The following is a 12580-nucleotide window of genomic DNA, read 5'->3' as shown; positions in this document are numbered from 1 at the left end:
ATTTGTTACCAAGGTACCCTACCCTAGTTACTTTAGAACTGATACTAAGAGAAGCTAATGGTAGGTGACCCTAATCCAAACAGTGCTACTTATTAGTCATGTAGATAGTATGATCTTCTCCTTTGAAGACTGACATCAGGCTTCTTTTTTAAAAAAATTATTTTGTCTTTTACTTTTATTTATCATTGTTATTATGTTTTTTTGAGACAGTGTCTCTATGTGGCCCTGGGTTTCATGGAACTTGCTCTGTAGACCAGGCTAGCCTTGAATTTATAGAGATCCATATGCTGCCTTCTGAGTTCTGAGATTAAAAAAGTGTGTGCCTGGCTGCTTTTGTTTGTTTTTAAATGGTTTTTTATCTTAAAAAAGACACCTGAGTTTGTTTGTTTGTCTTTCTTTTGAGACAGTCTCATTCTGTAGTCTAGGTTGTCATTAAACTTTTTTTTTGAGATAGGGTTTCTCTGTCTTGATTCTCCTGGAACTCACTCTGTAGACCAGGCTGGCCTCAAACTCAGAGATCCACCTGCCTCTGCCTCCTAAGTGCTGGGATTAAAGGCATGCACCACCACTGCCCATCTTGGCATTAAGCTCTTGATCCTCCTGGCTCAGTCACTTGAATACTGAGGTTATATATATATACACCAGCCTGGGGACACAGGGCTTCCAAGTACAGAACTGAACAACCAAGTAAACAGCCTATCTGGAAAGGGGCTTCTGCATATGCATAGATATAAAGTCTTTCCAGATCTTTCAGCTGTATAGTTTTATACCTCTAGCATTAATGTACATATCCATAAGACTTTGGAAGATAAATGGATCAGAGGGCAGCCTGTGGCTTTGATAGGTGGTTTCAGGATGGAGGGAGACAAGAGTGGTGGTTTATGCTTTTATAGCAAGTGAATCTTTGTGAGTTGGGTGTTTTGTTTGTTTATTTTGTTTTATTGTTTTTCGAAGAGAGTTTCTGTGTGAATTCTGTCCTAGAATTCAATCTGTAGATCAGGCTGGCTTCAAACTCACAGAGATCTGCCTGTCTCTGCCTTCTGAGTGCTAGAAATAAAGATGTATGCCACCATTGGCTGCTTGGATCTTTGTACATTTGAGGCCAGCCTGGTCTACATAGAAAGGTCCAGATAACTAGGACTACATGGAAAGACCCTGTCTCAAAAAATAAAAAAGACAGAAGGAAAACATTTTATAGTGAGGTGGTAGTGGGCTCATATGGAGACAAGGAACTAGTAAAGCTATTGTCTGGCTGTTGGGTGTTTATTATTTTGCTATAGTAAGCAATAAGTATGCTTCCCTACTTGGACTGCTTCCTCTTTCCTTGACCCTGCTATGAAATACTGCATCCTGTTTTAGAGATGTGATGTCCACTTAGGTATAGAGCATTCCTTCCTTTAAGTTCCTAGCAGAAACACAGTGGGATAGAATGTGGGTTAGTATTGTGCACAGCCCTATCCACTAGCTGCAGTATTGGACATTTCCCTTTAATGTTCAGTGCTTGATGGGATTTGTACAGGCAGAACGTCTCTGAACAGGCAAGATATGGCCTGTAGGTTCTCAGGCACAGCTGTTGGATGCCAGCTCCTCACATAACCTCTTGAAATGCTTTTAACAAGATTCCAAGAGGCAGCTTCTGGGATAGGAGCCTATGGGGAGTATGCAGGTCTTGCTTAGAGTTGAATTTCATGAAATGCCAGGCTATACAAGTTATTTTTTAAGTAGGTTTGTATGCTCGCTTTTGAGTTCAGGTAGCGCCAAGAAATGTAGAGTCAAGGCACATGTTGGGATTATTTTGTCAGTCTTGTCCTGTTCCCTAACTAGAGCCAAAAATTTCCTAGTACGTTTTAGTGGGCCAGAGAGAGATTTATCTAGAAGATACTAGTTGACTGAGAAGAACTTGATTGTTTTTGGAGATCAGGGATCTGCAGGTGTCAGCTTTGGAATCCTAGGGATGAATATGGTCCTGATGACTAGTAACTTCCTACTTTAATCTTAGAAGCGTAATCTAGGAGGCTAGGAAGATGGCTCAGTGGATAAAAGAACTTGTTGTGGAGTATGAGGACTTGATTTCAAATTTTCAGACCCCACATAAAAGCCAGATTTTGGATGTGAGCCTCTACAATCCCAGAACTCCTACAGAGAGATAGAAGAATCCCTAGAAGCTTGGCAGATTTTGTCTCAAACAAGGTAGAAGGCAAGAACTGATACTTGAGGCTGTCCTCTGACTCCTTTCCACAGGTGTTCTCAGACACATTTGTATCTGTATTCACAAATACACATGTGTACACTGTACACATAAAGATGATTTGAAAAGCAGAACCTAGAAAAAAAGCCTACATACCTTCTACAGATAGAGGTGCTGGTTGATAACAATACTGTGAAGATAGTGGGCATCATTAGCAAAAACCTTTCCTCAGTGGGAGGAACCTAGATCAGATATTTCTGAGAGAGATAGAGGTAAAGAGGGGTAGATTTATTCCTGTTGATTAAGACCGCAGAGGGAGAGCTGGGTTCTGCTGCTGTTCTTGGGTTGATAGTACACAGGTGTCTCTCATTCCAAGTCTCCTCTTGGTTATTTGACCAGGTAGTCCTTGGAATGATGGGATTTCTAAATATAAGTAACAATGTAAAAAAAAAACCAAAATATTTTAGCTTGTTTTCTATTTATGAAAATAATGCATATTTTAAAATACAAATATTAAATACAACCCTTTATAATATATATTAGACAGATAACTTTCATGAATATTTATTTATTTATGTGTTGAAATATTTACAACCTGGAATTATTTGTACACTTTGGATGGTGCTTTTTCCATTTATAGACCTTAGATATCTTTTGAGACCAGTTGCATTATTTTAAAGAAATGTACCACATTCTTCCATAATTATACCATAGCTGAACCTGAGGGTATGAATTTTTTTTTATTTCTTCCAGGTGTGTTACACCAGTTTATCATCCTACTGGCAGCATTTGAGAGTGCTTCATGGCATAGATTTAATGCAAAGATACTAAGAGGGCAGGCACATTGTTTGTAGTCTCAAACTAGATATAACAAACTGAACAGTACCCAGACAATGATATCTTGCTTGTCTCACATGGAGGTGTGTTAAGAACCTTCTTCAGGTAGATTTTTTGTTGTTTTTAGTCATTTGAGGGAGGATCTCATCTTGTAGCCCTGGCTAGGTACTAAGTTGTCACCCTCATACCTCAGTCTCTCAAAGGCCTGCTTATAGGTATGTACCATTATTCCCTGAATTCTTAAGGTAGATTTTTATTTACTGATTTTTTTTAAAGTGTTTCTTTTTTGTTGTTGTTGTTGATGTCAGTGGGAGATAGTGTTTCGCTGTGTAGCCTTAGGTGACATGGAACTTCCTACATAGACTAGGCTGGCTTCAAACTCAGAGCTGCCTGCCTTGACTTCCCAAATACTGGGATTAAAGGCGTACACCACCAAACCTCTAGAACACTTTCTTAAGGTAAGGGGTGGGGGAGATTAGTGGATACATTAAGATTCCATTTCTGCACTACTGATCAAAGATTCTGAGGACTTGTATTATTAAGCCAGATTGTTATGTATCTGATAGTGGCTCTTGTGGGAGCAGAGGTTGCTTACTCAACAGTAGACTTTCTGCTATGTGCCTTTGTGGTAGACTCTAGGGGATATTAAGGAGTATTCTTTTGCTCTCAATTTGTAGTCTGCTGTAAAAAAAAAGATGAACAGGAAACACAGATTGAAGATAATTTCAGTGACAAATGTATGTTACAAAGCAGATAGCATAGTGTGACAATTGACTTTAAATCTGATAGCTCTGTATTTATATGTATAGATACCTAGCTGTAAGTGACTGACAACTGACTATATTAAGAGATTTTTTTTTTACAATTTTGTTGTTTGAATTTTTGATGAGCATGAATTTGTCTTTAAAAACTTTAATCATAGTTTATCAGGGATGGGGAACACATGCATGCCATAGTGTGCATGCAGAGGTCAGAGGTCAAGTAGCAAAAGAGTTCTGTCTTTATACTTGGAGATTGAACTCAGGTGGTCAGGCTAGATGGCAAGTACCTTCATTCACAGAGCCATCTCCTCAGCTCATGAAGTTCTTTTTAATAAAGTAAAACATAATAATGCTCATTGTAACCCATGCCTCCTGAACAGTTCTTGTGAGCATTCTACCAGCAGGACCCCCCCCCCAAAAAAAAACAAAAAAACAAAAAAACAAAAAAAGCTGGGTGGTGGTGGCACACGCCTGTAATCCCAGCACTTGGGAAGCAGACAGGCAGATTTCTGAGTTCAAGACCAGCCTGGTCTACAGGGTGAGTTCCAGGACAGCCAGGGCTACACAGAGAAACCCTGTCTCGAAAAACAAAAACAAAAAAACAAACAAAACACCATCCAGACATCTGACTTATCAGTTGAGCATCTTGAAATGTAGTGCACACACATGATCTGACTAGAGTACTGTGCGGCTTGATGTGTAAACAGTTAAGAGGAGAATGCCCTGGCAACTTTTGATAAACTCTCCCATAAAATGTGTGTGTAGAATTAACACTAATGAAGAAGATGGATTTGAAGGATAAGAGTCTGGCTTATCTTCCTACTTGTTTTCCTTGTCAAAGTGATATCCAAATGCCCATCTCTGCTCTACCACAGATGCTGTACGCGAGATCCGGAAATATGATGATGTGACAGAAAAGGTGAACCTCCAGAACAATCCAGGTGCCATGGAGCACTTCCACATGAAGCTTTTCCGTGCTCAGAGGAATCTCTATATTGCTGGCTTTTCCTTGCTGCTGTCCTTGTGAGTAGGGAGGAACCTTGTGGAGGTTCCCTGTGGAGGAAGCCCTGGGCTAGTCTAGGATATAGAGCTGTGTTTGGCCTTATCCTGTGGCTTTAACTCCTCTGTGTCCTGGGCCCAAAGACCCTGTTTTTGTTTTGATAAACAATTGTCCCCTGACCTTCAGAGGCAGCAAGGAGATGGGTAGGGGTGGTAGAACAAATTCCAGAAGACCTTACTAGTTTGGTTTTTTTTTTTTTTTTTTGAGAGAGAGAGAGAGAGAGAGACTGAGACTGACTCACTGTATGCATCCTTGGCTGTCCTGGAACTCATGTAAACCAGGCTGGCCTTAAACTCATTAAGATCCACCTGCCTCTGCCACCCAAGTGATGAAATTAAACTGTGCACTATCATGCTTGACAGAAGACTCCATCTTAACCACATTTTTTGTTAGGTCAAATGTATTACTATCTTGTGCTCTGTTTGCTTGTAGATTGAAGTGACAATGCTTTCCCTCTGGGAAAGGATCTTTGAACCTCATCCTATGAGGGACTAACCAGTTTGGGGCCTTTTGTATGTGGGATACTGAGTTGGGTAAAGTGGGCAGAAGTAGCATGAATGGATTAAAACTGACCTAGTCCTCAGTTCTACAGTTTACACTAGGGAAGTTCTGGTTCCTAGTGTAAATTTGTATTTAAGAGCATGTTGTGACCTGTGGTGCCTTGAGTATTTCTCAACATTTCTTGCAAGATGGAGAGCCTCAGCCAAGGCTACAAAGGTGGCTAATTGGGTAAGATCAAATGAGTAGAAAATGCCTATTATAGTCAGGATCCTGTTTTTTTGCTTCCATTTTCACCCATGGGCTTTGATCCAAGGGCATAGCAGAGAAGTAGACAGACATATGCTCAGGCCAGGGCAGGTGCCGTATTAAGAAGGTATCAGTAATAGGCTGGGAATATAGACTAGTAGTGAAGTATTTGCCAGGTATGTGCAAAACCCTGGGTTTGTTCCCTAGAATAACAGAACAAAAACAAACCTAAAATCTTGGTTGCTCTGTAGTTCAGGGCCAATCATCTTAGTCCATTTGTTCTGTGGTAAAAAGAAATGTATTTCTCACTGTTCTAGGGGCTCTCATGTCAATGCTCAGACAGGCTTGGTGTCTAGTGAAAGCTATTTTCTTCTGAAATGGTACCTTGATGCTGCATTATCTGGAGGGGAAAACACCATTCTTACATGGTAACAGAATAGAAAGCCCAAGCTAGTTTCCTGTGAACCTTTATAAGATACTAATCCATTTATGAGGACAGAACCCTTCAAAGCTTAATAATTTCCCAATAGGCTCTACCTCTTAGTATTACTGCAATGAAGATTTAACTCAACAAATGAATTTTAGAGACTATTAAGACAGCTGTACCGCTGGGTGGTGGTGGCGCATGCATGTAATCCCAGCACTCTGGGAAGCAGAGGCAGGCGAATTTCTAAGTTCGAGGCCAGCCTGGTCTACAGAGTGAGTTCCAGGACAGCCTGGGCTATACAGAGAAACCCTGTCTAAAAAAAAAAACCAAAAAACCAAAAAACCAAATCAAAACAAACAAAAAAAGACAGTGGTACCATGAGAGTGTGGATTCTCATGTTAGGTTCGAATATAGCAGTTCCCACCTGGCTTTGGGCCAAAAGACTCAATATTTACTGTTTAAGGGAATTTTTACCCTCTTAATCATATGGCATGCTGTGCTTCACTACACATTAGTATGTCTACCTATCCAGATTTTAGCTTTCCAGAAAACAGTGAGGTCAGATAATCTTCAATTTCTGGATCCCAGTTGTGGAGAGTGAAAGGAGGCAAGTAAGGATGTGTATGTGTCTACTTACTTTTATATCTTCTTAGTGTTTTAGTGTGTTGAGTTATCACTATATGTATGTACAACTTAGATCTCCACAAATGCAAAGAACGTTATGCACTTTCAACTCTTAAGACATTTTAAGGAATGTATGTATGTATGTATATTTTCATGTAAGTGTTAAATATTTTTGTGGTACCAGGGCTTTAACCCAGGGCCTCTTGAATAACCAGGCATGCACTGCACAACTGAGCTATATCCTTTGCTTTATATAATTTTCTTTTTAGATTTATTTTTATTTTATGTATATGAATATTTAGCCTGCATGCATGTATATGTACTACATGTATGACTCTGGTTAGATCCTTTAGTACTAGGGTTATGGATAGTTGTGAGATACTATATAGGTGTGAGGAATTATATCCATGTCCTCTGCAAGAGCAGGTACTCCTAGCCACTAAACCATCTCTCTAGCCCTCTTTGCTTTGAAATGGGATATCACCAAGTTTCCCGTGCTGGTTTTCAGATTTACCATTCCTCTGCTTCAGCCTCCTGAGTCACTGGGATTATTATATATATGTCAGCCTGTTTGGCTTAAAGTAGTCTGTCTGGTCACCTTAAAGCTTAGCATCTTCAAATTTAGGAAAGTCAGGAAATGAGACTGTTGGGAGAGGTTGGCACATACCCTAAATATGTAGAGTTTTTTTTAAAGTGGGTGTGGGCTAGTGGGTGTATATAACTCAATGACAGTGCCTAGTGTGTACAAGGCCCTAGGTGACATCTCTAATGTACACACACAAACAGAGTGTATGGAGGGTGAAAAACCTGCTGTTGCCGGCTGAAACCCCCTTATGAGTCTCTACCAAAATGCCAAGCTTCTCTAAACAATTTAACTTCATTTAGGCATGATGAAATTATATCCAGAAACTATGAGATCAATTAATGATGGAACTGCTACTGATTCTTGAAGAGCTGCAGAATGGGATAAATGTTGGAAGGCAAAAACCTGCTTACTTTCCCAGTTGCCAAGTAGGAGAGAGTGGATGGGAAGCCACTAGAGTGGGAAGATTTGAATTCAATCTGAAGTCATGTTCTAGAAAGGGTTGTATGCTTTTGAGAAAGAAGAGATCTGAATTACTGAAGACTTCTGTAAGTTATATTTCTTCCCTTCTATAGATCAAACAAGATTCTCAGTAGTGTTTGCAGGCTAATGTTCTCATGGATCCAGTGCTAAAGTGTGGTCAGGGTATTGGCCTAACCAGTGTATTTAAGTATAGTCCTGACTTATAGTACATCAGTACCATTCAGGTAGAGGCCATATGAGGCTTTTTGTCCACCCTTGGCCTATTCTGTGCAGATAAGGGTATGGTGAACAGATGTAGTAAGAAGTAGACACTAACAGAAATAGCAAATAGATGAATGATCTTTCAGAATCCCAGCTGTCTAGGTGGCCCCACTGATAGGGCTGGCTAGAATGTGAGACTTGAATTTTAAATGGGAAGACATTTATAAATGTATATCTAGGGTTCATCAAGGGCAAGGAAGACTGAGTTAAATAGAAATACGAAAACTTGGGGGAATGGAGCTTGTTACAGCTTAGTTGAATTAGTGGCAAAAAGCTTGTAGGTAAGGAAGGAGCTTGTAGTTTAGTCAGTCCTCAGCATTAAAAACAAGAAAGAAATCACCATCACAACTACCACCACCACTAACAACCAGAAAAAAGTACTCAGCAGTTAAAAGCACTTATTTTTGCAGAGGATGCAGGAGGTTTGATTCCCAACACCCACATGGTGGTTTATATCTACCCATAACGCCAGTTCCAGACTATCTGACAGCCTTGTTTGTTCCCTCCAAGATAGGGTCTCACTATGTAGTTCTGGCTATCCTGGAATTCCTTGTATAGACCAAACTGGCTTTGAATTCATAGGGATTAGCCTGCCTCTGCCTTCCAAGTGCGAAGTAAGAATAAAGGCATGCATACACCACCACACTTGACTTTATTTATTTATTCATTTACTTACTGTGTATGAGTATGTTGTGTTCATGTGTGTTTGTGTGCTGTATGCATGCCTGGTTATAGATAGTTGGAAGCTATCATGTGGATGCTGAGAATTAAATCCAAGTCCTATGGGAAAAAATAGTATTTTTTTTAAAAGTGGTTTATAAGCCCAGTGTGATTTCTTTTTTTTTTTAAGATTTATTTATTTCTTATATGTAAGTACACCGTAGCTGTCTTCAGACACACCAAAAGAGGGCATCAGATCCCACTGTAGATGGTTGTGAGCCACCATGTGGTTGCTGGGATTTGAACTCAGGACTTTCAGAAGAGCTCTTAAACTCTGAGCCATCTCTCCAGCCCCCCAGACAGTATTCTTAACCACTGAGCTCTCCAGTCTGATACCCTCTTTCACTTCTGTGGGCACTAAGTATGCACATGGTACACATACATATAAATAAAAAAAATCATACATAAATAAATAAACTTTAAGAAATTAATAAAGAGAAAGGTACACAAAACTAAAACTCACTGTATCTTTACCAGTCATGAATATAGCTTGCAGTATAGGTCATTGTTCTAGGTGAGGTGGCCAGGGCTGAGAAGTGAATGTGAAGGAATACCATACTATAAACTTTATAAACACTGCACAGGTAGGCTGCTTTTAAATTCAAGTTTTTTAAAGATTTATTTATTATTATACATCAGTACACTGTAGCTGTTTTCAGGCACTCCAGAAGAGGGCATCAGATCTCATTACAGATGGTTGTGAGCCACCGTGTGGTTGCTGGGAATTGAACTCAGGACCTCTGGAAGAGCAGTCAGTGCTCTTAACTGCTGAACCATCTCTCCAGTCCTTAAATTCAAGTTTCTTACTGTGTTTATAATAACACAATATGAACACAACCCATTGGATAGTTGCACAAAATATCTTTATTATTAAGATTAATTTTTTTATATTTTAAACTTTTTGTTAAAACCAAGGTAACAAACAGAATCAGCCCAAGGCTGTATATGGTCAGAATCCTCAGAATTGCCATTTTCTACCCCTACATCTTATCCCTCTACAAGATTTTCAGGGGCAGTAGCACACATGGAGTTGTTACCTCCTGTGATCACAGTATCATCTTTTCAGATATCTTTAAGTTTCTTTTTAAGTAGTATTGTGTTGATAAATGTGCCCATTGTGATTTACCTTGTATATATTTTAGTCATATATTTGCTTGTAAGCAAAATACACGCTGTGAATATTTCTCCCTCTTAGTGGAATGCTTTTGGAGGTTGAAGTCTGTGTTTTCATTTTTTTTTTCAGTGCTGGGGAGTGAAACTAGAGCCTCTTGCACCCTGAGAATTTACTCTGTGTCTAATCCATAACTTCTAATCCTACATTTTTTGTTTTTGATCATTTGTTTTTAAGTAGCTTATTGAGATCTGTAAAAACTTCTGCTAAATCCTTCACTGAATTCTGCAGTTCTAATGTACAGTTTCCTTTTCTGCTTCAACTGTGTATTTACTATAGGCGAAAGTTAAATTATAATTTCAGCAGAGCCTTGTTATGTGGTATATTGTTGAACAAACTGTTAGTACATGAATGTATAGTAAAACCTCACTTTTGGATACACTGTTCTTTTTTTTCCCCCTTGTGCTGAGAATGAAACCCTAAGACTTGTGTATTCTACAAAAGTGATTAAACAGTAGGACCTTCTTTAAGTTGACAAATGCAGTTCTTTCTAATCTAAATGGGTAGCTTCAGATGTAAGTAGATTTTATATCATCTGATATTCCCACAGTGATACTTGGGGTGGAATACTAGAGTTCTGTTGGGGTACACCATGGAATCTGTTTCTACAGTCCTAATCTTATATCTGTTGTGTTGATAGCTGCTGTTTACTTCTTTTCCTTTGACAAGCGTATAAGGCAAGACAAATGGCTGATTTAACATCTTGCACAGATTGCTTAAGCAGCCACTATGAGCTATGTGCCAGCGCCTTGTTGTGCCTATAGCACCCTCCTGTGGCTCCATCTAGTCACAAGGGTGTGTGTGTCTTATGCTATATCTTGTAAAAAGATGCAGCAATTCCAGGAATTGGTGTAGGTTCATCAGCTGCTCATATTTATTTATGTTTCTGGAATATTGCTAGAAATGCATACATATCCATGGTCTAAAGGTCAAATTCTATGACAGTGGTTGTAACCCTAAGGAACTTTGAACCTTTCTTTTTCAAGTATGAGGACTGACTTCAAATCATCAGTTATGTAAAGAGCTAAGCATGTGAGTTAAGTTATAACTAAACTGTTGTGAGCCAGCAGAGACAGGAGGATCACTGGGGCTTACTGGCTGACAACCTAGCTCCAGGTTCATTGAAAGACTTTATCTCAAGGGGAGACATGATAGAGTGATAGAGCAGGACATCACATGTCCTTCCTTGGCACGATTTTACATATACACACATGGGGGTAGGGGGACAGAGGGAGAGAGAACATGAATATTGGGGAGAAAACATCTAGAAATTTCAGACTGTGGATATGTTTAGAGTTAAGAGTCTAGCATATATAAGGCTCTTGACATTAGTTTTTAAAAAGAAGCACAAATAACTAGAGAAATGCCAACCTCCCTTGTAGTCTTATTGTCAGAAATAGCTGGTGTTTCTGAACTTTGAATTAATCAGTTGTTTACTTATTTGAGCTAGACTAGCTTCAGACTACCAGTAGTCTCCCTGCTTTCTTTTAGAAGTATATTCTTAAATCTGCCAACAGTGTTGGTTGGGTCTAATAGTAAAATAATAGGCTAATACCTTTGTTTTGGGTGTACATGTCCTCTTGTATATAAGCTCCTCCAAACTTAGGTACCTTTTTCTTTTTTAAAAGATTTTACGCCGGGCGCTGGTGGCGCACGCCTGTAATCCCAGCACTTGGGAGGCAGAGGCAGGCGGATTTCTGAGTTCGAGGCCAGCCTGGTCTACAGAGTGAGTTCCAGGACAGCCAGGGCTAAACAGAGAAACCCTGTCTCCAAAAAACCAAATCAAAAAAAAAAAAATTTTACTATTTAGCCCTGGTTGATCTGGAACAACTCCTCCTCTTCCTCTTCCTCCTCCTCCTCCTCCTCCTCCTCCTCCTCCTCCTCCTCCCCCTCCTCCCCCTCCTCCTTCTCCTCCTCCTCCTCCAAGATTGAGTCTCTTCACTGGACCTCACTGTTTCAGGTAGTCTGGCTGACCAGAGAAATCCACGGATCTGCCTTTATCCTTCTTCCACCAACTCTACACTGGGGTTATAGCTATATGCTACCACACTGGTCTTTACATAGGTACTGGGGATCTGAACATATGTCCTCATTATTGCAAGTACTTTTAACACTGAGGTATTTCACAAACTCCTCTTAACATATTTTTAATGGATGGTAGGTATATTTGTGCATTCATGTGGACTATCAAGAGTAATGTAATGTTTCTTTACTGTGTCAAATCTGTGTTATAAAAATTTTTGTGGAGCTTTTAGCAAACCATGGAACATTACTGTATGTAGGACATTCCTGGGATGCTTAACAGAAAGGCAAATTAGGTGGACCTTTATAAATAGAGAATACTCAGGAGTGACTGCCAAACCCAGAGCCCATGTCTGACTTGGTTCATATACCATATTTCTTGTAGTGAATAGTCCTTGAAGCTGGTAGGACTGGATGAATGAGTTTAGCTCACATACAGCCACAGATCTTTTTCCTGGCTTTTGGTAGGCAGGTGTTGGCACAGTTTGTGAGTAACACAAAATACCATGTTTGTGTTAGTCTTATAAGACTTGTGTGTTAGTGACTATATCTTACTACCTTTCATATATCTGAAGATCAGGAAGTAAAATGGTTAGTAGAGGATCAAAAGACTTTTTTGTAGTGAGAGAGATTGAACCCAGGGTGCTTTTCATATTAAATAAACTTTTTTTAATAGTTTCCCTTTTTTGTGATTTT

At 39.5% G+C, this 12580-nt stretch overlaps 1 protein-coding gene across 2 annotated transcripts in view; it reads left to right on the top strand.

The window, feature by feature from the left end:
• Positions 1–12580, top strand: part of Bcap31 (B cell receptor associated protein 31) — a 30992-nt gene that overhangs the window by 5708 nt on the left and 12704 nt on the right. For both annotated transcript variants that reach the window (XM_052171872.1, XM_052171871.1), the window contains exon 4: positions 4662–4809. In XM_052171872.1, the coding sequence (XP_052027832.1) occupies positions 4662–4809 (148 nt within the window). The remainder of the gene's footprint in view (positions 1–4661; positions 4810–12580) is intronic.

The sequence above is a fragment of the Apodemus sylvaticus genome, chromosome X, assembly GCF_947179515.1.
Source record: "Apodemus sylvaticus chromosome X, mApoSyl1.1, whole genome shotgun sequence".
In the NCBI taxonomy this organism is placed as follows: domain Eukaryota; kingdom Metazoa; phylum Chordata; class Mammalia; order Rodentia; family Muridae; genus Apodemus; species Apodemus sylvaticus.
Note: the sequence above shows the minus strand (reverse complement) of the source record. Positions and strands in the feature narration are given on the sequence as shown.